The sequence below is a fragment of the Vipera ursinii genome, assembly GCF_947247035.1.
Source record: "Vipera ursinii genome assembly, chromosome: 7".
Classification (NCBI taxonomy): domain Eukaryota; kingdom Metazoa; phylum Chordata; class Lepidosauria; order Squamata; family Viperidae; genus Vipera; species Vipera ursinii.
This window is the reverse complement of record NC_139521.1, coordinates 39,845,055-39,868,184: the sequence shown is the minus strand read 5'-3', so window position 1 is coordinate 39,868,184 and position 23,130 is coordinate 39,845,055. Positions and strand designations below refer to the sequence as shown.

Sequence of the window (23,130 nt, the reverse complement as noted above, 5' to 3'; positions counted from 1 at the left end):
AATGGATCAGACAACAAGCCTATATATACTATATATACATTATGCCCAATTTAGAAGTCCACAGTTTGGGGCAAACCCTTAAATAGGGAGAAGAAAAGGCAATATAAAATGCTGGAAATATTGTAGCAACTATAGAATTTATTGTTTCTGTGAAGTGGTCCTTTAGTAAATTTTTTCATATTATCACTTCTCCAATCTCAGTTAATCTATCAAAACTATCAGCATTGCAATAACAGATAATTATTTACATACTTATTTGTTCAACATATTTCATTGTTGCCACAAGCAAAATGATTCTCAATGGCTCACATGGTAACAAGATATAAAAATACAAATACAAAAGCACAATGGCACAATACAACTACAATGTTTCTAAATTGTCAGATAAAACCTTGTCAACATTGAGAACAGAAGTCAAGGTAAAAAAATATTTGGGCCCTTACAACTTTAAACACTAAGAATTTTTTATAATTATAACATATGTTTCTGCAACAAATAGAACTGAAAAAGTAGAATGGCTTGCTAGTTGTATAAGATATAACCTCATTAAACCAATGTTCAGAAAGCCAAATTATATAGTTTACAAGAAGACGTTACCTTAGCTTCACAAAAACGACGATCAATTCCATGTTGACATATGATGACAGATTTTGGTCTTTCCAGTTGAAATTCACGACATGCCACATGAAACACAAATGTTTGTCCCCATTCAAACAGGCATACAAGCTGTAAATAAATAAGGACTATTGACTACACAGAAATCAGATATACTCAGAGGAGTATGGATATTTGAAAAGAATACAGTGCTTGGTTTTTGCAATAAATTCCACTAAATTAAATCCTATATTTTACAACAAATACAGTGAGCCATACATTTCAATAGCAAAAAGGGGTAGTTGGAAATTAGAAACAGAGCAACTTCCACGATTTTCCAAAATATACAGTAAAGGAAACTTGATGAATAAGACATATTACTGTTAAGTGCAATTGATACTTTAATTCTATCATTTCATTTTTAGAACTTTGAAAATAGAATGGATGCATTTTCAATCTTTACATTACGCATAAGAAAAACAATAAATAATATGGACAGAGGAAAATTAATATTTCTAAAGTGAAGAACACATGTTCAATAGTATTCATGGAATATTTAACCGTGGCTATATACACAATTGTATACATGAGTGTATGTATGTATCCACATATAAATGTGTATAATACATTATTTTGAAGTTTTTAATGGACTGCACTTTTGTATATAGTCGTACATACACAGACATAACCACAATGGTGTGTGTACAGAAAAGTTTAGGTACCCTAGGTCAAGCTATATGCTTCATGAATCTCAGTAAAAAGAAACTGACACAACCTCTGCATGATACAATGTTAAAATGTTTTTTGCTCCAAATAAATTCCTGATCCATGCCTGGTGATCCAAGTAATAGTGTGGCTGCCCTTTCATAGTGCCTGGAGGCTGTAGTGGCCTGGATGGGAGAAAAAAGGTTTCACCTGAACCTGGTAAGATAGAGTGACTGTGGATACATAGAGCTTCAGGATCTGGAGATTTATCATATTTCTGGACAGGTGGCATTACTCCAGACCGACCCAGTGCTCAACTTGAGGGTTTTCCTAGACCAGGGGTAGGCAACCTTGGCTCTTTTATGACTCGTGGACTTCAACTCCCAGAATTCCTAAGCCAGCCATGGTGGTTCAGGAATTCTGGGAGTTGAAGTCCACGAGTCATAAAAGAGCCAAGGTTGCCTACCCCTGTCCTACTCTCAACTCCTGCTCAAAGAGCAGATGGCAATCGTGGCTAAGAGAGCTTTTGCATAATTTCTGATCGTGTGCCAACTTTTCTGGATCATGACACCCTACATTCAGTCATTCATGCCCTGCTCATCTTCCTTTGGATCATTGCAATGCAATCTACATGGGGCCACCCTTGAAAAGTACTCAGAACTCACAATTGGTCCAGAATGCAACAGCTTTGGAGGTCCCTATGGTGACACACGTAATAATACTTTTATGCCAGCTGCACTGGTTGCTGATCTGCTTTCAGACTCAATTTCAGGTGTTGATCATTACCTTTAAAGCCATCTATAGCAGGGGTGTCAAACTGCTGGCCCATGGGCTGGTTGCATCATGCGGAGGCCGCGCCCACCCCAGTTCCAGCAATGAGAAAAAGTTGCGATACGTCATGACACATCATGTGATGTGACGAGTTTGACACCTGTGCTCTATAACATAGGTCCAGGATATCTGAGGAGCGGTCTTTCCTCAATGGAAATGGTACACCCCACATGTCCTGGCAGAAGTGGCCTACTGCAGACCTGAGGAAATGTGGCTAGTGAAGTCCAGGAAAAGAGCCTTTTCTGCCACTCATTAGAACATTTTGCTATAGGAGGTGAGAACTGGCCCCTCTTTCCTGGCCTTCAGGAATTGCCTTAATGCTTGTCTGTATCAGTGTGGCATACCCTGAAGCCGTTGGCTGGAGGTGGCTAACACAATAAAAGAGAAGCCACTATCACCTCTATGCTCCAAACACATGGTTTGTTTTAATTTTTTGTAATTTTAATCTTTTATATTTAGCATTTGTATCCATGTTTTATTATGTTGTAAGCCGCTCAGACTCACCTCAAACCACGAGATGAGTGCCATATAAATTTAATAAATAATAAATGGCAAATAGTGTAAATTGAAAAGATGAAAGAAAAAAGATATGAAATTAAAGAAAGGGAAAAGATTAATGTGATTTAATCCTATAGAGCTGATGGAAGAAAAACAATTGGGTAATTAAAAATGAAAAGGCTAAACATGTATGCCAGAAAGGATGAATTGGTATCATCTAGACTGCCGAAAGTCTAGATGAATATGTCTCACGTGAATATGAGAAACTATGTGAATCAAGTTGAAACCAAATAAAAAGCATTACAGAATGGAATGTTAATGAGAATTATTAAAAAAGATGCTTGATGGAAGGATGAAGTGAAAGAGACCATGGATGAAAATAAAAAAAACACATAGAACAGAATAAATGCTGCCAAAAATGTGGATGGGAAAACAAAATTTTATCTAAATTTTCTTTATAGCTATATACAAAGAGAACATAATAAAAAAGAAAAGAATAGTTCATTAAAGGAAACAGATAATGCAGGAATTTGATAGAAATAAAAACAGAACAGAATACAGAATAGAACAGAATATTCTTGATTGGACACACAAGGAATTTGTCTCTAGTGCCTAAGCTCTCAGTATACATACAAGCAACAAAGGGATAAATCATTTTGTTATGGAAATGGGTTAAAAGACAAAGCAAAATAAGTACACTACATGGACCTTGCAATAATAATTAACTAAAATGTTAGAATTTACTGAATATGCTTTTATATCCTTAAAAATATCCAGAATGTGCAAATTTCTCATGGAATAAGAGTTGAAACTGGAACTGAATAATCAAGGCTAGTAATACTTTATACCTGTATATTATATTTTACTAATTAAGTCAGATTTAAATAGATTCACTTTCAGTAAATTGTGTCTTTTTTCCAATTTGGATCAAACAAGTCCTATGTAAACCTCAACGTTATTTGAAAGAGGTAATTCTGATTTCTAAAAATATAGATAAGTATTGAGATTTTAATATTGACAATGCATGATTCTTTCAATCTAAAATTCTTATCTAGATTACTGAACTCTTTCTATTTACACAAATATATGGCATTTGTAAAGAGAACCAAAAATAATTTATTCTAATTGGTTTTTTTTCTATTCCTGTGCTTTAATACATAAAACATATATGCTAAAATAACAATGTACACATTTAATCTGAAATTTAGTTACAAACCTGTGGAACTGTAACCTTGGCTGTCAAGCACCCCGTCTGAACATCAATTAACCAGGCATATTCCAAAGTTTCACTATCCACAGGCAAACCTTCTGCTGAAAACATAGCATGAGCACGTAGCTGTAGACCTGAAAGGCTTACATAACCCTCTCGAAGTACTTCATCCACAGTAGGTCTCTGTTAAGAAAGCAAGCTGGGTAGGGATTAGTGCTATATAGCTAGTAAACGCTAACGCTATTGTCAGCTTTATATTATTGTCATTATATCATTCAATATGCAAAGCAATATACAAGCTGTTTATAATTCCAGTTTTCTTTACCCATCAATCAACTTGAGAAAATGATAAAGTCCTATAATTCATATGAAACTATGGTTATATACATAAAAATGTAACTTAGGGAACTACCTTTGGGTATATATGTATAAGGCAAACAATAAATCTAATTAAAGCAGGTAAATAAGTTGAGCTCAATGGTGTCATTCCACAATCATAATGCTTATGCTATCACAACACACAAACTAATCTATTGTTGATAGTTGAGAGATTTTCTACAACAATGATTTTATTGCAAGGGGACATTGGGAGAAAAATAATTCAAATTGGAATGATTGTAATTGGCTCACAGAGTTAAATGGAGCACTTTAGACTTTAGACGGCATAGCTCATAGCTTCATTGAATTACGCAAGCCCCTTCGCCACGACAAGGCAGTAATCCATGAAGGGGAGAGCATGATAAAAAGGTAATTACTTATGTTAATTTTTCCTGGTTATTTAACTATCTTGGAAAATATTTTAAGTACTATTACCTGATAGCTGTCATTCAAGAATATATTTAATGGTGATAATACAAGTTGCAACATAGTTTCCTTATATCCCTTCTTCATCTCAAAACATAATCTTTCCAGAAAACCAGTAGGACATTCTGGGCCATCACTGCTGCAATGCTAAATACAAGAATATTAAAATTAGAAATAACCATTTAATTAAATGTCAATAGTTCTCAAATTGTTAAAATATGAAAGCATGCAAAATATTCTTAAAAATAAGAAAAAGTCACACTAGAAGATAATACATTTTTCAAAAAGTAACATCACTTAAAGTGGATAATTCTTCTGAAACTATTAAAGTTAAGAATCATTCCTTATTTTATATTGTATTGCTAAGTTGCCCATGAAAAATTCTCTTGAACTGTTCTTACCCAGGGAAACAACCTTTCTGAGACTGGAGAAGAAACAGGGAACTATCATTTCTAGGTATTACCTTCAAGAATTAAATGAGTTACTATTACTTGCCCCAGTTCCTGCCCATCTAGCAGTTTAAAACCATCCAAATGCGAGTAGATAAATAGGTACCACTTTGGTGAAAAGGAAACAGCATTCCATGCATCTCGGTGTATAGTCATGCTGGCCACATGACCACGGAAATGTCTTCAGACAATGCTGGCTCCCTCTACTAAGAAACAGAGATGAGCACTACCCCCTAGAGATGGTCACAACTGTACAGGGGAAACTTTACCTTTATATCTTCTATACAAAAAGCATACTGAGAGAAATAAAAATGTTATCAGTATGTTTAAGTATGAAAAGCTCAGTCTATTTCCTTTTACAGGTAGTCCCTGTTAATTGGGATCAGAATCTCCATTGCTAAGCAAATAGGTCATAACGCCCATTTCCCTGCACTCCACATCACCACTGTTAACTGAACTTCACTTAGTCAGTAGCCAAGGACTCACATTAATCCAAGGCATTCCTAGTTTGGTCCCTTAGAAGTTAAGTGCTCTTCAACTTCCCCTACCCAACTATCTGCCATTTTGGCCATCTTGCACTTGCCACCCTGCTGCTCTGGCTTTGCTGCCCTCCTGTCCCAGCTGACTTTATCTTCTTCCAGTTGCTAAGGCATTCCCAACCTGGCCCTTCACAAGCCAGCTGCTGATCATGCCAGGCCTCCTTCTCTTCCAAAGCCTTGTGAGAAAGCCGCAGGTGATTTGGGCAAGGACACACACAGGATCAGGAAGAAGGCCTGGCATAGACAGCAGCTGCTTCATAAAGGACCAGACTGGGAAGCATCTGGTCAGCAGCAGGAGGAAAAAGATGGCAAAGCTTATCTGGGGTGGCAGGATCAGTGGAAACCAGGGTGGCAGGATCGGCAGAGGTGACAGAATGGAGGGTAGCCAAAAGGCAGAGATGTGAGTCAGAAAGACAAATTGGGGAAATGGAAGTGCCTCTGTGATGGTATATGAAAGCAGGCTTCCAAATACCCACATTTTGATTATGTGATCATGGGGGCACTATTTGTAATGTGTTTTTAAGGATCACCATTTAAGCCATTGTCTATCCACTGCAGGATGAAGGCCTTTTCTGCCTGTTTTAAAGGGCAAAATCTAGCACAGACATGTCAAAAACAAGGCCCAGGGGCCGGATCCGGCCCGCAAAGTGGTTTCATGTGGCCCGCGAAGCCATCCTGGAAACAGTGAGGGAACGGCCCCCACTGCCTTGGCCCTGGCCCAGAGACCCTCCTTCTGCCAGAGACCCTCAGATCTGTCCCACTCCTGCCCAGGCCCCCATAGGCACCCTTGATGCGAACGATGTAGAGCTGGCCATGCCCACCCAATAGGCCATACGCACTCTAGCCACGCCCACCCAGTAGGCCACGCCCACCCTGGCCATACCCACCCAGCCCCTTGAGGGCAACCACAATGCTGATGCGGCCCTCAATGAAATTGAGTTTGACACCCCTGATCTAGCATATTCACAGGCCAACCATAGGAAATCTGTATTTCTAGTTATGTGCACAATTTTCTAAAATCAGGGATAAAGTACTCATAATACTTACTACTGGCAAGCATCCATGAACTTTGTACACATTAACAAGCACTGTAATATCCCATGGGCGCAAAGTTAGAGGATTAACTTGTTTCAGAGATGTATCACACTCTTTTTTGGCAGCATCCACTCCAACTGCTGTCCATCCAGAACTTGAAGATGTTGACATAGATAGTACAGGGCTTGAAATGGCTTCTTCAAAATCAGTATACTTATCATCTTCACCAAAATAATTTTCCTAGTGAGATGAATTAACAGTATTTGTTGAAACAATATAATATAAATAGGTTACAACAATGAAAAAATAACAGTATAAAGTATAAATATATAATAATATAAAATTAATATGTAGATGTGTTGGATATGTTCATCACTTTGGATTATTAAAAATAATAAAGATGGGATACAAATAAATAAATAAACCTTCACACCTTAGTATAGCATCCTATAGCAAGTCATTTAGAAATATTAATTTTCATTTCTTAATTATAAAGAAATAGTCTACATGTTACCACATATACATAATGTTTTAGAGATTAAGGAGGTTTTTTTCCGAATATTTTAAGTAATTGGAAAGCTGGGGGTGATGAGTAGAACAAATCAAATATTTGAGTTGTTGGTAAACTAGGAGCTGTCTTTAATATTGTCTACTCTGTGAAATAGCAGCTTTGGAAACATTTGATTCTGTTCTTGTGCTAGTTAGAAATGATTAAGTTATGATTTAGCACATTTTAAAGACACCCCAAAATGGAAGGCTGGTTGGAGGTTTTCTTCATTTGCAAAGTAAGTTATAATTAGAAAATATCGTTCTACATTTTTAATAGGACTACAAGGCCTGTGTATATTCTACAATCCAGAGAGAGCTCATACCTTTATAGACAGGAATGCTTTTAAAAGTGGTCCATATAAAGTTAACTGGGAATCTGGGGAAATTTCTAGTTCTACACGAAGCTTGTCAGGTGGAAGTTCAGAGGGGTCAACAGGAAGGCGGGAAGAAGCTGAAGAAGATGTTCCTCCATCTGCCATTTTCTGTGATGGTCGCTGGGCAGATAATATGGTTTCTTCCATTTCTGACACTTTATAAATGAAAAAGTAAAGCAATTGTGAATGCTGATAATATTTCACCAGTGTACTAGTGAAAGTGAAATCTGTTTTTTTTAGATCAGAATATTACTGAACAAATCTGAAGAAAATAAAAGCAATATATTTTGTTTTATTGTTGGTGTTTCATATTATTTTAAATTGTATTTCTAAACTAACCTGGAAGATCTAAATGCAAGCTTTTCTTTTAAATAATAAATAATTCAAATTGACATGCCCAATAAGAAACCATAATAGTATTTTAGGCTCTAGATCCCCTAAATGTGTCAAACTCGCCGCATCACGTGACGTGTCACAATGTATCACGACTTTTTTCACATTGCCGGAGCTGGGGTGGGCACGGCCTCCACATAATGTAACTGGCCCATGGGCCGGCAGTTGGACACCCCTGCCCTAAAGGGTAATAAATTAAGGAAAACTATGATAGGATTCATTTTATACACTTTTTCTTTTCAAAATTTTAATGAGGCACAAAGTAATTTTATCATATAGTACATTTAGAAATGATAAAGAATGAACAGTTCATCTTATCTGTTTGATATTAAAGCTACAAATGTGATTTTGAATTTGCTTCTTATATTTTTTTAGTATTATTATCTGCTTTGTTTGATACAATTCTACAATACTTCTCAAGTAATTACACTTCAAAGTACTTTACACTGAAAGAGATTTAAAACTATTTTTATTATGTTTATATTTCTAACTGCCCAGAAGCCTTGTACAAGACAGAGAAGAAGAAAAAACCTATTTTTTGGCAGGGCCCTTTTTTTTCTGGAGGTGACAAGGGAAGAAGAGAGGCTATGATTGGCATGTGGGAAGCGGAAGAGGGCAGGAAAGCACCAGAGAGGCATGGACACTGATAGGGACAGAGAGGCATGTCAGTGCTTTTATTCTTACTTTGCCAACCTGGGTAGGGAATGTGTTTTTGGATTGGGGAGGAGAAACTGGGGCCTTCCAGGCATGCATATTGTAGGGGGGAATATCTAACTCAATATAGGTATTGGAAGGCAGGGGAGGTGAAGAACAAGGCTTTCCCAAGGGCCCTTTTGCATGCAGGCCCTGAATGGAGTAACGAGATAGCTTGTCCGCTGTTCCTGTCTCAGAACTTTGTTCTGTTTGTCCATGGGGGAGACCAGACATCTACTTTGGAAAGATGTGCCTTATATCCTGCCTATCTCCTCCTGGCCAGCCCTGAATTTAAAGTTCCAATGACCCACTTGACACTCCAAGTTACATGTGGCCAGAGTCTCCACTCTGGTGCACTTGTAGAGAAGGCACCTGCAGGCAGATTGACTACTGACTTAGGTCATGCCACCTGAGACCCCAGTCAGCTCTCTCCATTTGGCAGAGCAAGACCTGTTAATGGCTTTGGCTAAAAAAACTGCAAGGAAAAGTTTGACTACAAAGAGGGGACTGTGAAGGGGCCATAATTTGGCAAATGGCTACAGAGCCACTCTTGTTTCACCTAATGCTGCCCACTTTTGGCAGGGTGCAGGAGGTGCTCCATTGAATGGCCATCAATGACTCCCCTAAAAACTCAGCTGGGATTCCCAGGAGGTGGATCCTTGGGTAAAAGGATCTAGCTTACTTTTGGAACATCATCCCCTTAAGAGATCTCTCCATTCTGCGGATCAGGAGGGGGCAGAAAAAATATCCCAAGAAATTTCTGTAGGCAAAGTGGCTGGCTCATTTTTCTCTCCCTGCCCCCCCAGTGTACAGATTAGACATATACTGACCATAACAAGTGAGGGGCATTGCAAACGTCGTAAGTGTGGGCATTGGCCATAAAGTTATTTTTTTCAGCACCTTTGTAATTTCAAACGGTCACTGAATGAAGGAGTTGGTAAACAAGGACTACCTGCATTGATTCATAGTTGTATACATAACCAAATGAACTATCATTTTAAACCTAAGCCACTATGATTTATCTTTATACTAATGAAGATAAAAAGGACAACTTTTTGTCATAAAGAAAGCTATGTAAATGAAAAGTGTGGCTCTCAACCCAAGTTTCATTAGCTTTCAACTTATTCTACCTTGGTTATTTTCTCTTTCAAAATGACTTATTCTGCATTTTTTTAAAAAAATGAATAAAAAGAAACAAACTTACATGATTGGATCAAATGCTCCTTAACTTTTTGGGGATAAATTGGATGCCATACATAATCAATTGTAAGCATAATACTTGGTATTGTCCAGCATTCAACCCAGCCAGCCCTATTCAAAAAGAATAGTCTATGTAGTAATTATTTTATTAACTTTTTCTTAACATAAAAAGAATCTACAGCTACAATCATTACACATTAATTTCTTGTATATTTTGACATTGTAGTAAGAGCAACCAAACTTACTCTTCTTGAGTCATGTTCCTCCACTTGGACTTGCTTAGTTTCTGGCCACTCTGACTATCAGCAGGAGCACAAGACTCAGGATTTAATTTATTAGAATGACAATCTTTCACCAACATAAACAGGGAGTATTTACTAGGATGGCAATCAGGAAGAAGTAAGTGAAGATCAAGATCATCTCCCTGAAAATTCAATATAATACATATTTCAATCTATTATATTTAAAACATACAGAGGCGGACAAAAGTATTGGTGTATTTCGTTTCTTTTGCCCAAAGAATCCCAATTTGTCATGAAATAAATTGAAACCGACACAAGTAAATGGTATCCACCATTTTTTATTCCATAGAGCAGACTCTTTCCTTTTGATGTATGACTTCATCTATTCTTGTGAATAGTAAAACAAATGAAACATAACAAAAATCTATTAGAAGTTAAAAGACATTATTGGATTTTAATTATCTCTCAAGCAAACTATTTATTTTAATTAGTATGTCATGATAAATTTGGCACTTTGTTAACATCTGTAAAAATGAAAACACTCCTATAAATTTGTATAAGACAGACAGTTATTCATAATAAAAGAAAAGTATTTTAAATTTTTAAATAGAAGGAAGGAGCTATTACAATGCCTTGGGAAAAAATTATCAAGTATTTTCCACGATCGCATAATGTATTATAAAATTAAGTAGCCTAAACCCTATTGAAATAATTTCAGTATTAAAAAACAAGTATTTTTCAAATGAATCTACCTTTTCAAAAAAGGACTATACTAGTATTCTGTCTGTATAGAACAGAATAAACTACCTATGGTCCCAAATGTCAACCACTTATATTTGATTTGAATTTCAAGATTACAAATGTTACTGTACCTGTATATTTAAGGGTAAGATTAATGGCAAAAATACTGAACCGATATAAAATTATAATAGTTTATAAAACCATTTTAGGAAGACATTAGAAGATGAATGACCAGTGTGTTTTTGATGTGGGCTGCCTTATAAATCCAGTAATAAAAAATAAATAAACAAAGAGAAAATTGACAGCATGTATTGAAGCGGGACACGAACAACATGTGAGTCATAATTTTCTTGCTCCTGCTAGAAATCATTGTTCATGTTCTTCAGATCCTGCTAGAACACATGCTGTCAATTTTCTCTTTTTCCCCCAATTTATTTATTTTTTGTTTTATTATAGAAACAAATGCAATTTATTTTGAAGATAAAGTTACCAACTTACCCTTAAAGAGAATCTAGTACTGCATGTAACTGGAACAAAGTCAAGAAAAGGCAAAGAGAAAACTATGTTTAATGTTTCTCCACAGGCAGCCACATAAACTAAAAGAGAATAGGGGGGAAAATTGAGTATAAATTAATCATAAAAATATTTCTTTTATCAAAATGACACTATAAAGACAATTTGCAATTCTGTAAGCGCCATTAAAAAGTGTTTCAGTATGCTTCTTAACACACTTAAGTATATTAAACTACTTAAGTACTTATTAAAAACAAGAGCACTAGAATTTCTCTGCAATCGTTTTCAAAAAAAGGTTTATCATGTGTTAGAATGCTCATCTGGAAAATTAAGAAAAAATGTAGGAGAAGCCTTGCTCTCCAAGTACTGGAACTGAGAAACAAGCTTTACATCAATTAACTAGCAGCACTTGGGTTGCAGGCTCTTCCGCCAGTCTCGCCTTGCCTTGCAATGCCTCGGTCCAGGTTCAATGCCGGCTTCTGATCTTCGCACACACAAACACAGCTAGTTTTTCTCACCAAAGTGGTACCAATTTAGCTACTCACAATATTGCATTCTTTTGAACTCCTAGGTGGGCAGGAACAAGCGACAGTAGCTCATTCCATCTCACAGAGCCAGCCTCAAACTGCTGGAGTGCAGACCATTTCTGGCCGACAATTCCTGTGTCATTATGCCATTGCACCACATCTCCCAATCATCAATCACTGAGATACAAATTTAGTTTAAATAAAGCATCAGAATATATATATAAAATATATATACACACACTGTATGTGTGTGTGTGTGTCTGTGTGTCTCTGTATGTGTAGCTCTGTCTGTCTATCTATCTATCTATCTATCTATCTATCTATCTATCTATCTATCTATCTATCTATCATATGTGGACAGTACAATAAAAAATAAAATATCACCATACTATCGGGCCAAAAAATTGCAATGGAATAGATGTTCTACTTCTGCCAACCTAGCAGTTCGAAAGCACGTAAAAATGCAAGTAGAAAAATAGGGACCACTACGGTGGGAAGGTAACAGCATTCCGTGCGCCTTTGGCGTCTAGTCATGCCGTCCACATGACCACGGAGACATCCTTGGACAAGCGCTGGCTCTTCGGCTTTGAAACGGAGATGAGCACCGGCCCCTCGAGTCGGAAACGACTAGCATGCATGTGCAGGGGAACCTTTACCTTTACCTTTTTAGATGTTATAATTCAATATCTAAGGAAGCTAATCATGTAACTGCTTTTGCCTTGGCTGCAATGAGATCATCCCAGATGCCTTGAAATTTCCTGAGACGACATTCTTGAACTATAAGTGTTATAGTTTGTTCCGGTGCATCAGAGTCATTGTGAGCTCTCAGCAATTCCCCACTTAAAGACCTTTGCCTGAGTTCTGCCGGCATGGCTGTCCTGATTCTACTGAGGTGCCACTACACTCAATGTTTTTGCCTCTCCCCACAATTTTCCTAATGAAGTTGTTTCTGGTTTTCAGTATTTGACCGATTACTTCAAAGTGTTTTCCAAATATAAGGGATCAGTCAAGATTATATTATTCGGAAATATTTTGGATAGCAATTGTGTTTTATCCTCTTTCCACAAAAAGATACGTTTAACTCTTTTTTTTGCTATAAGATTTCTTAGATGGAAGGTCCATACTTCAGTTTTATTTGGATTAGGGCAGGGGTAGGCAACCTCGGCTCTTTTATGACTCATGGACTTCAACTCCCAGAATTCCTGAGTCAGCTATGTCCATGAGTCATAAAAGAGCCGAGGTTGCCTACCCCTGGGTTAGGGCATAGCTTCCACTTCTCATAATACTGTATTAATTTAATTTTTCTATGTAGGAGTTGCAATCATATATAATACAAAAAATCCTTTATTATTATGGGAAGTGGAAAGCAGGCAATACCTGTGTGCTTTGTACATATTGTACTAGAGGGATGAAGACTTGTGCCTCCTCAACAGAAATATTTTGTGTACAAACACTGAATTACACAATGAGAAAGAGGCATCTTAGACATTTGTTTCTGTTCATTTGAAGGGAGAGGGACAATGACTGGACTAGAAGTAGTCTCTTTCCCTCTATCCAACTATCCTAATTTAAAATTTACTGAATTAGAAAATACACAAGGAGGAATTGCGATTTTAAAAATACTGCTATCTTGTATATTGTTAAATCATTACAGTTCTTTCTTCTGTACAATTTTGGGGTTTTTTACAGTCCCTTTGAGAAAGGAACAAGTTTCTAAAGGGCGTGTGAAATTTAAATCATCTTAGTTAGCTGCAAAACGTATTTTCCTTTATGGAATATTCTTTACTGATAATACTAATCTAGTAATTGTTGAAAATGGAATCTGTTTGCATGCTAGTGACAGTTCTTTCTTTGCACATTTCCCAGCCTATTACAATAACAAAGATTGAAAAGGACCTGGAATCATTTTCAGGTGACGTGGTGTTTATTTAAATACAATTGGATTTTTTGGATAATTATAATAATGTATTACTGTATAAATATATATTACTGCTCAATAGCTATAAGAAGAAACTTAGTATTCATACTTTAAAACATAGAGTTCTCACCATTTTCCTGTTGCTTTGTGGAACAATCAATCCAATTATGCTGATTTGCAGACCAAATCATTTCAAACTGATGAAACATCACTTTAAAATTCCATGTATAGGGAACAAATGAATAGATATCAGGAGAACTGTCACTACACCAATCTTCAATCAAATCTAAAAATTAAAAGAATAAGTTGCTTCAGTGGGTGCTGACAATGGTGCAATTGAAAATGATAAATTATATATGATCCAGAATACCTGTAAAGAAGTTTTTTTGTGCATATATGAAATGGTAAGTAGCTTTATATACTTCAACTTCAGTCTGCCAGAGTTGTGGCATGTTCCATGGTCGAGGATAAAAGGCATTAATGTGAAACTAAAAAATATATATATAAAAAATAGATATTGTTAACAATAAACAATTCGCCAAAAACTGTAATAGCTAAAATAAAACAGAGAGCCATCTAACTCCTGTTTATTAGCTTACAAATCCTTCTGTTAATTACTCATATACAACACCATCTATCTGAAAATTACCAAATGCTTTGATAAATATGTTGAAAGCTTTGCCCTCTTTGATGTGTTTTTCCTACTGATTATTATTCAATAAAATACAATTATCATATATATTGTTCAGATATTTACAATTGCTTGGACCTGCTTTGAAGTAATTTGAAAGCAAATACAACAGAAATTATTCTGAAAGTATGCATAAGCAGGCATATACATAGAATGAAGGCTATTGTTAAGCACATTGGTTTGTGCTTAAATTGTAAGCCGCCCTGAGTCTTCGGAGAAGGGCGGGATATAAATGGGATTAAAATAAAATAAATAAATAAAATATTACTTACAGCTAACATTTCTGCTTCTAAGAGAGTCCGGAACTGCATACTACTGGTAGCATCTATATGCAAAAGTTGTCCTTTAATAGTGGGGGAGTAGCCTAGTAAACAGAATAAATCTTTGTTTTAGGATTATGTTTCTCTTCAAATGCATCAAAAAAGTTACAACGCATTGCCTTTTACAATGGTGTATTTCTCTTCAATGGCAATCTTTAAAGGTAGCCATCATTCCAAAATGTTGTAGCAGATCAGCACTGAGTAGAGAACCGGATAAGTTGGCATTTGAAGTCCCTTCCAACTTCATGATTTGAGGAAGTACCTATTTTCTAAAATTACTTCATACATACTATCACTAGTAAATATATAACATGAACTGAACCAATTTAAAAATAAACATTTTGGATCAAATGTCTATTTTTAATAAAGGGATGTGACTATTACAGATACATTGTCAATACAACTCTTTGCATAAAGTTTTAAGAAATAAATAAGAAATATTTATAACAGTGAAAGGCAAACCTAGTCGTATCTTGAATCATCAAAATTTTTAGAATTATATTTTCAGTATTCACTACATAGCTTACCTTATGCACCGAAAACTTGAATCCAATCAATCTGATTATATTGGTAGACTGATATTTAATCAAATTCCATAAAATAGAAAATAATATACAGCAAGCTTTCTATATTAATATGCGTTGATATATTAAGAAACACCAAGTTTTTAGAAATGCTAGTCAATATGTAAGGGCCACTACTTCAATATAGTTTACCAGGAAGAATAGAAAATTATTTTTGCTTCAACTTACCATTTTCAGTGACAGTCATGGGAATATTAACTTCCAAATAAGAACCTGCTCCAACATTTACATGTACTGCATTAGTTTCCTACCAACAAAATTCAGAATTAGTTCAATTAGTTTTATTAACATGATGCCTTGTTTCAAGCTTGTTTCACCATCATATATATGTTAACTGCTAAGATTAAGGAAAACAAATATAGCACAAATGATTACAAATAGGATAAAAATTAGGAATACAAAGAAAGGAGAAAAAATACTGTATCAATTGAGTACAAATCAGAGCTGTACATATCAGAGCTGTAAAACAGAATGAACAGACAAAAACCTGGAAAAAATCAATAGTAAACCATTCCATACTCTTCCAATAAAAGTAAATGCATATACTGTGTTTCCCTGAAAATAAGAGCCATCCGGAAAATAAGTCCTCGCATGATACTTCAGGACGCTCATAATATAAGACCCACCCCCAAAATAAGCCCGTTAAGATCATCAACCAGACAGATGCATTTAGTACCGTATTTCCCTGAAAATAAGACCTAACCAGAAAATAAGCCCTAATGTGTCTTTTGGAGCAAAAATTAATATAAGACCTAGTATGGCAGACTTAAAGGAAATCTTGTTTTCTTATAATATGGATTAACATTATAGGAAACTATAGAGTAGACATGTGTCTTTATGTTTGTGTATTTGTGTCTCTCTGTGTGTATCTGTCTGTGTGTGTGTTTATTCTGCTCTGACAGCAACAGCCTGGGTTCAGAAAAATATATTTTTAATCAAAATTAAAAATACTGATTTGTTGAGGAATACATAAAACACAATGCTCAAATATGAAGAAATACTTAACTAAAGTTTTCCCTTAAGATTTTTTGTATTGTACTATTTTCAATATTTCCAAAAATAAATTATAAGGTACATAAATATTTATTTAAAAAATTAAGAGAGAAATAATACATGTGTTACAACAACTAGGAATAATTTCCCAAGCTTCTAGCTAAGTTATATTTATTTACCCTATTTTTTGTAAAGAGCAAGTCAATAGTAGCATCTGCAATAATATTCATACGTAGCTCAAAAGCAAGGATCTGTCTTGGCTTCCCAGGAACTGGAACTTCTGTAACTTTCATTACTTGATAATCGGGTGGGAAAAAAAATTTCCACAAACAATCCCTAAAAGAAAAATCCAGAGCAACAGTTATACTAAAATAAATATGTCATTTATGAATATTTTCTGTGGTATATATACACAAAGGCAACACTGATGATTTAGATTCTCTACATCAGAGCTCCCCAACTTTTCTGGGTTGGTGGCCCAGAGGGAAAGGGAGCAGCAGGGAAATATTTTTGTGTATGCCTCCGTGTGCACCTGCACAAGGTTCACACACAGCAGGGGCACTAGCACCCACACGCATGCATGAATGTGCCACGGGTGCTGCACTGCACAAATTGACTAGTGCCCAGGTGCCTGCACAAACAGGGCTGCTAGCCTGCGTGGCAGCACTAGAATGAGTGGGGGGGCCAGCCAATCCCAGGGATGGATGGATGGATGAATGGATGGATGAGCCAAGTTGCATGCATCCTCATCCACCACTGAATTTACATATACTACTAAAATTCCCCTTTGTGTATAACCTTTAATTGGGTGAAATGATATATCGCAGTGGTGGCGAACCTATGGCACGCATGCCAGAGGCGGCACTCAGAGCCCTCTCTGTTGGCACGTGCGCCACTGCCAGCAGCAGCAGGTCCATCAGGTTGCCACCACCGCCCGGAGCAGGAGCCCCGCCCAGCACAAAGGAGGCGAAGCAGCCATCTAGCAAGCTCAAGTAGAGATGGTAGAGCAGAGGTCACCAACCACTGTCGATTGGCAGACTGGAAGAAAAGGGAGGGGGGAAGCATTTTACATGCATGCGTGCACGCACGGGGCCGTGAGCATGCACGCACTGCAAATGAGGCAGGGCTAGTGCCTGCATGATACTCACTAGCCCTGTCCCGTTCTTGCATGGTGCAGCAACTTGTATCGGCCCCTTGCAGCACGGTGGCCCATTTTGTACCCCTGGTTTTTGCATGCCAGAGGCGGCATTTAGAGGCACCTCCCTACCCCCCCAGGGCACTATAATGCTGATCACCCCTGGCACTTTGCAATAAATAAGTGGGTTTTGGATTGTGGTTTGGGCACTCTAAAAGGTTCTTTAAAAGGTTCGCCATCACTGATATATCGTAAAGCAAAGGTTTTTGAATCAAGGTACTTGAAATGGGGCTAACTATGGAATACTTTCAAAATCCAGGACCCATGACTCCCATGGAATTAAAATTCAGCAAATTTTATAAAACATTTTATAAGGCAATAAAATTTTCATAAAGCATTTCTTGTGGTCAACTTCTGATGTCTGACTGTGCTATAGACTTTCAGGGCAGATACATGTTTGAGTATCTTCCTGATTTTTTAATAATAATAATACTAACAACAATAATAGCAACAACAACTTTAGTGTCACTTTGAATTTATGCCAATCAGCATACATCAAAATGAAATTTCGTTCCTCTCAAAGGGTCACCACCTCCGATATACACTCCTTGTTCGTGGCCAGCTCAAGTTTCAGATCGTCCATGTTAGTCTCTAAAATGGCAAACAGGACAAGATGCAAACGGAGCTCCACGTGGATTAGCCCTCAATTAGTTTGTATTCCTGCACAACAACCTCACCTCCTTTCCTTTTTCTGATCCTGTCTCTTCCACTATTTCCTTAAAAAGGACTTGCTTCTTTTCGCCCCTGGAGCACACTGCCACCGCCACCAACTCCTCCAAAAGCCTCTCTCCCTTCCTCTGGGTCTGCCAACAACCTCATCCAGTTCCTTTGCTCCACAAGCCCCGGGACCTCTCCTCCTCCGCCTCCTTCAGAAACAGCCCTGATTTGCAATAGAATCTGTCGCTGGGCCAGCAGTCAGATCTTGCTACTGGCAGAACAATTTGAAACAGCGCCAATGACTTTTAACAGTCTCACCAACAGTTCTGAAACAGCTAGAAACTCGCCATGCCAGCAAAGATTGTTGGTCGTATATTACTTTAGTTCTACCATGTTGCTCAAACACATTGAAACCTTCCCGATCATGTGGCCTATATCCTTCCCCAAACTTTTCACCTTCAAGAGCCAATGCAGCCGCAGCCGATCCAGGCGCCACCATCTTAGAAATTTAAAGAATTTTAACGAACTTTTCCAATTCATTAGAAGCCTTACCTTTTCCGGTCAGCCCATGGTCCATAATTAAAATCTGTTCCTTTGCCACAAACAATATCTAATCCCCAGCATGGTGGTAGGTCTTGCAATTTGCTATCTTCATTACTTGTCTCTCCCTCATTACTTTCGTCAGTTTCTTCTGGTACAAGACCTGTATTTTGGAAAACAGTCCCCTCCATAATGTATAGTCAAAGAACTCATAACTGGAGGGCTTAATTAACAGATCATAAAACCAAGTACGTAAAGGATTAACAGAAATTTCACAAGCCTACTAAAGTTAAAAACCAGAAATATACAGATACTACCAAAAAATGCTGACAAAACACACTGAAATATTTTGTACTGATCTTGAATGTTAAGAAACCTAAGAATTTAGTCAGTAAAATCAAGAATTTGCCAGACATGAGAGTCAACATTTACCTAAATGCAGCACAGGTAGTCCTCAGCTTACAACCACAATCAAGTCCAAAACTTCTATTGCCAAGTGAAACATTTGTTAAGTGAATTTTGTCCATTTTACGACCTTTCTTGCTACAGTTGTTAAGTGAATCACTGCAGCTGTTAAGTTATTAACAGGTTTGTTAAGTGAATCTCGTTTCCCCATTGACTTTGCTTGTCAGAAGATGATCACATGACCCTGGGACACTGCAACCATCATAAATATGAGTCCGTAGAGTGTGTCTGAATTTTGATCACGTGACCTTGGGGATGCTGGAGTGGTCATGTGAAAAATGGTCATAAGTCACTTCTTTCAGTGCCACTGTAACTCTAAACAGTCACTAAATGAACTGTGGTAAGTCAAGGACTACCTGTATTTTGCTATGTTGGTTAGTATTTTCCAACTGTAAAAAAGTAAGGCAAAAAGCAAAAGAGAAAACCTGGAGGCCTCATACTGTAGCTAAATCAAATCTTGCTCTTCTTGAAACCTAGATCTTTTACCCAAGAAATCCTACAACTGAACAGTCTTGAAATATGGACATGCAATCCAATTTCAGATGTATACTTTTTAAAACTTTACTAAGTGCTTAGTATATATCACATGTTGGCTAAGCCTATTTCAATAGCTATACACAAACTGAGTTGGTGGGTTCAGATAAAGCAATGCTATAATAGTAAATTTAAAGCCAGATCAACACTTTTCCTATTTATTGAAAAGCTCATGCATTCTACATCTGGTCATGTAAATAAGAGATTTCCAGGAACAAAGTTATTTTGTTTCTCAATTTTTTTTGCTAATATTTCTATGAAACAATTCCTGCCATTTTACATTAGCAAATGCAATACCTAATCTGATAATGACATAATTATAATCATTTTTAGAGGGCTAGTTTTCAGGGGGAAAAACAGCTGATGGCTTGGGCTGATGAGCTAATTTATTTAGATCAGGTAGTAAACTAAGCAAGGTCTGAAATTTGCAGTTCACTCTCACAATCACTGCACAGCAGCAACTCAATTTGATGATTCAAAGTTACTTGTTCAATAATTATAGGCCATTAATAACAGCTCTATAGCTATTTAGGATACAGTCAAACTGGGTATCAATCCATGACAAGGAACTAAGCCATTTTTTAAAGGTTAAAAAGCAAGACTAGATAGAATCAAAATGGACAGAGGTACTCTCTGTAAAAGGAAAAGGTTAAGTATTCTAGGGATCTTCCTAGTTCAAAACATTCAAAAAAAACCCTAAGATCTTGCAAATTTTTATTACACTTAAATGAGAAGATTCACACTTACCAGGTTCATCCATATAGTAATAGATGTCAACATCATTTGACTGCATCACAACAAAACCTTCTCCCATTAATCTTGGAGGCCTGTTATAAAAGAAATAAAAAATGGAAACGAAAATGTAAACATTGCATTTATCAATGGAATTCTAGTCTATGGAAAATTACACTCAATATGTCAGTCTTTAAGAAGACTGCCACAAGACCTCTCATGAAAATGTCTGACTATTACATTAAGTTATAGACTTTGTTTTTCACTTAAAAATTTTAAAAAGATGTTAAGGCAATATAGAAAATCTGCATTTTTCTTATGCTCAGAGTGATCCAAAGCATTGTTGCCCAATTCATCAATAGTAACATATTAATAAACATATTAACATTTTCTAGTATTAACTAAATGCTGAATTAAAAATATTTACTTTGTTTCAAAATAAGGGTTTTAATCGAATCATTTGAAATCAAACATTTTTAAACTTTAACGATAAATCTCCTAAAATTACTGGATTGTGGTAGAGAAAGTTGCTGTAGCCAAACTAAATTTTTAAATGAGAAACTTTCACAGTATAATTTAAATATGCTGGCTTTAATTTTTTCTTAAAAAGTTCTATCCTGACCTGTATTTCCATCATTTATTAATAGTTTCCTGTTAAAATAGAATATAGATGCACTCTTGAGAGTATATAGCACTATTCTTTTAAACAACATGCTCTGGTCATGATAATAAATATTTGGTCGCAATTATCCTCTGCAAGGGGATAATCTGGAAATTAACCATCAAAAAATCAAAATCATGAGTTTCGCTAGGAAACCAAAGACTTATGCCTAGCATATAGACAAGTACTCAATCAGGCAGGTCTCATTCCTCTATGACTATGTCATTTTATACAGACAACGATGACACTTCTTAAGAGTTGTAAATTATTGAGATTCCTCCATTCCCAAATGATTGGATACCCCACCACTATATTATATTTTCTATGGTTTTAACTTACTCATCATTTTGAAGACCAACGTATCTTGGACTTGGAACAAGCATAACTCTCACATTTTCCAGTTTGCCTTTTACAATGTGCATAAACTGATCCAGATGGCTTGAAGGTGGCTTTGTGGTATAAGTTAAGGAAGCATCATCAAAGTTAATACATAGAGTCTGAGGCAGATAATGATTTCCAAATGCTAAGCGACCCTAATTTAAAAGAAAAACAACGGCATGTTAACTCTTAATACTTTGGTAGCAAGACATTCTTTTTAAACAATTTTACTTAGCATTTTAAACAAACCATATATATCTCCTATAGAAATACATGAAAGCATGTGCACATGCACGCACACACACACACACACACATTTGAATCATGTCAACTAAACAATGTTTCTAAGATCAATATGAAATATTATAACTACTGAAGAAAGTGATCTTCAAAAACCATAGAAAATTTAAATTGCAGATGATCAGGAACTTTTTTACTTACCGTGCTAACACTGACTTTAATTACAGGAATAAGAGATCTCCATGAAGATGAGGGATCATAAGAATCACTTTTTGCTTTGACACTGAAGGAAAAACAAGTGAAGTTTACACACTGAACAATAAAAGCCCCAAAGTTACATGCAAATCAACTCATTAAGAAAATAGAACAGAACTTCCTGTTCAGAGGACTGCAGTCCTATTTCAGAAAAATACGAGACTTGCAAAACATATATTTAAAAAGCTAAATGAATATAACACAGTGCTATAGTATAACTTATGATAATTACCTTAAACATTCCCACCATGCATCCTTGCTGCTACCTTATGTTAATAATCACATACATTTATATAAGTGTAATTGGTATAGCTCAGGTTCCACTGGAGTAGCCTATAAGTGTGGTCCTAAAAAAACTGTTCATGTTTCAATTGTTGCTTTTAAATTCCACCTAAGGGAGAAATATGATTTGGGGTAATAGTAGTACGATAACCATTATCATGAGTATATCTGAACCTGCCCTGGCGAATTGGCACATTAAAATCTGTAACTTAAATGTTATAGTGTCCAGGAATGAAAATTTTAGACCTGTGAATTCTGATAGATATTATTCATGTTTCCAAAATGGTATATGGGCTGGAACCTAATACCAATGAAAGTTATCTTTTAAATATTCTAATACAATTTTAAATTCAAAAACTTATCAAACTATGTTCTAAAACCTACACCTTCACAGAAAGCATGTTGAAAAGTGTGTCCCTTTACAGAAAACACACTTCATAAATACTTTTTAAATATTTTGAATGATTTGTTTATAGAATGGAATGGGGTGGGGTGGGAGTAGAGGTGGGTTGGGATGGGATGGGATAGGACAGGACAGGGCAGTTTTACTTGGCCAAATGTGATCAGACACACAAGAAATCTGTTTCTAGTGCAAAAGCTTTCGGTGTACATGCAATGCAACAGAATAACCATCATCATAATACCAATAAGAAGGGGTAGTAAAGGAGATAACAAGGATTATAATATACTACAACCAGACTAGCTGGGTGAATATACACAGACATTAGATAGATCTGTGAGAATTAGGTATTCAGCAGTGACTCTCCCTGTATCTAGTTGTTTTGGCA

At 36.3% G+C, this 23,130-nt stretch overlaps 1 protein-coding gene across 5 annotated transcripts in view; it reads right to left on the bottom strand.

Moving 5' to 3' along the window:
• Positions 1-23,130, bottom strand: part of BLTP1 (bridge-like lipid transfer protein family member 1) — a 148,884-nt gene that overhangs the window by 98,610 nt on the left and 27,144 nt on the right. For all 5 annotated transcript variants that reach the window (XM_083367354.1, XM_083367353.1, XM_083367356.1 and 2 more), the window contains exons 7-23: positions 22,007-22,088; positions 21,527-21,720; positions 20,542-20,621; positions 18,808-18,958; positions 16,583-16,739; positions 15,579-15,657; positions 14,779-14,870; positions 14,186-14,303; positions 13,946-14,101; positions 11,356-11,453; positions 10,120-10,298; positions 9,879-9,985; positions 7,538-7,743; positions 6,678-6,905; positions 4,652-4,789; positions 3,845-4,021; positions 598-726 (exon numbers count right to left, since the gene is read on the bottom strand). In XM_083367354.1, the coding sequence (XP_083223480.1) occupies positions 598-726; positions 3,845-4,021; positions 4,652-4,789; positions 6,678-6,905; positions 7,538-7,743; positions 9,879-9,985; positions 10,120-10,298; positions 11,356-11,453; positions 13,946-14,101; positions 14,186-14,303; positions 14,779-14,870; positions 15,579-15,657; positions 16,583-16,739; positions 18,808-18,958; positions 20,542-20,621; positions 21,527-21,720; positions 22,007-22,088 (2,371 nt within the window). The remainder of the gene's footprint in view (positions 1-597; positions 727-3,844; positions 4,022-4,651; positions 4,790-6,677; positions 6,906-7,537; positions 7,744-9,878; positions 9,986-10,119; positions 10,299-11,355; positions 11,454-13,945; positions 14,102-14,185; positions 14,304-14,778; positions 14,871-15,578; positions 15,658-16,582; positions 16,740-18,807; positions 18,959-20,541; positions 20,622-21,526; positions 21,721-22,006; positions 22,089-23,130) is intronic.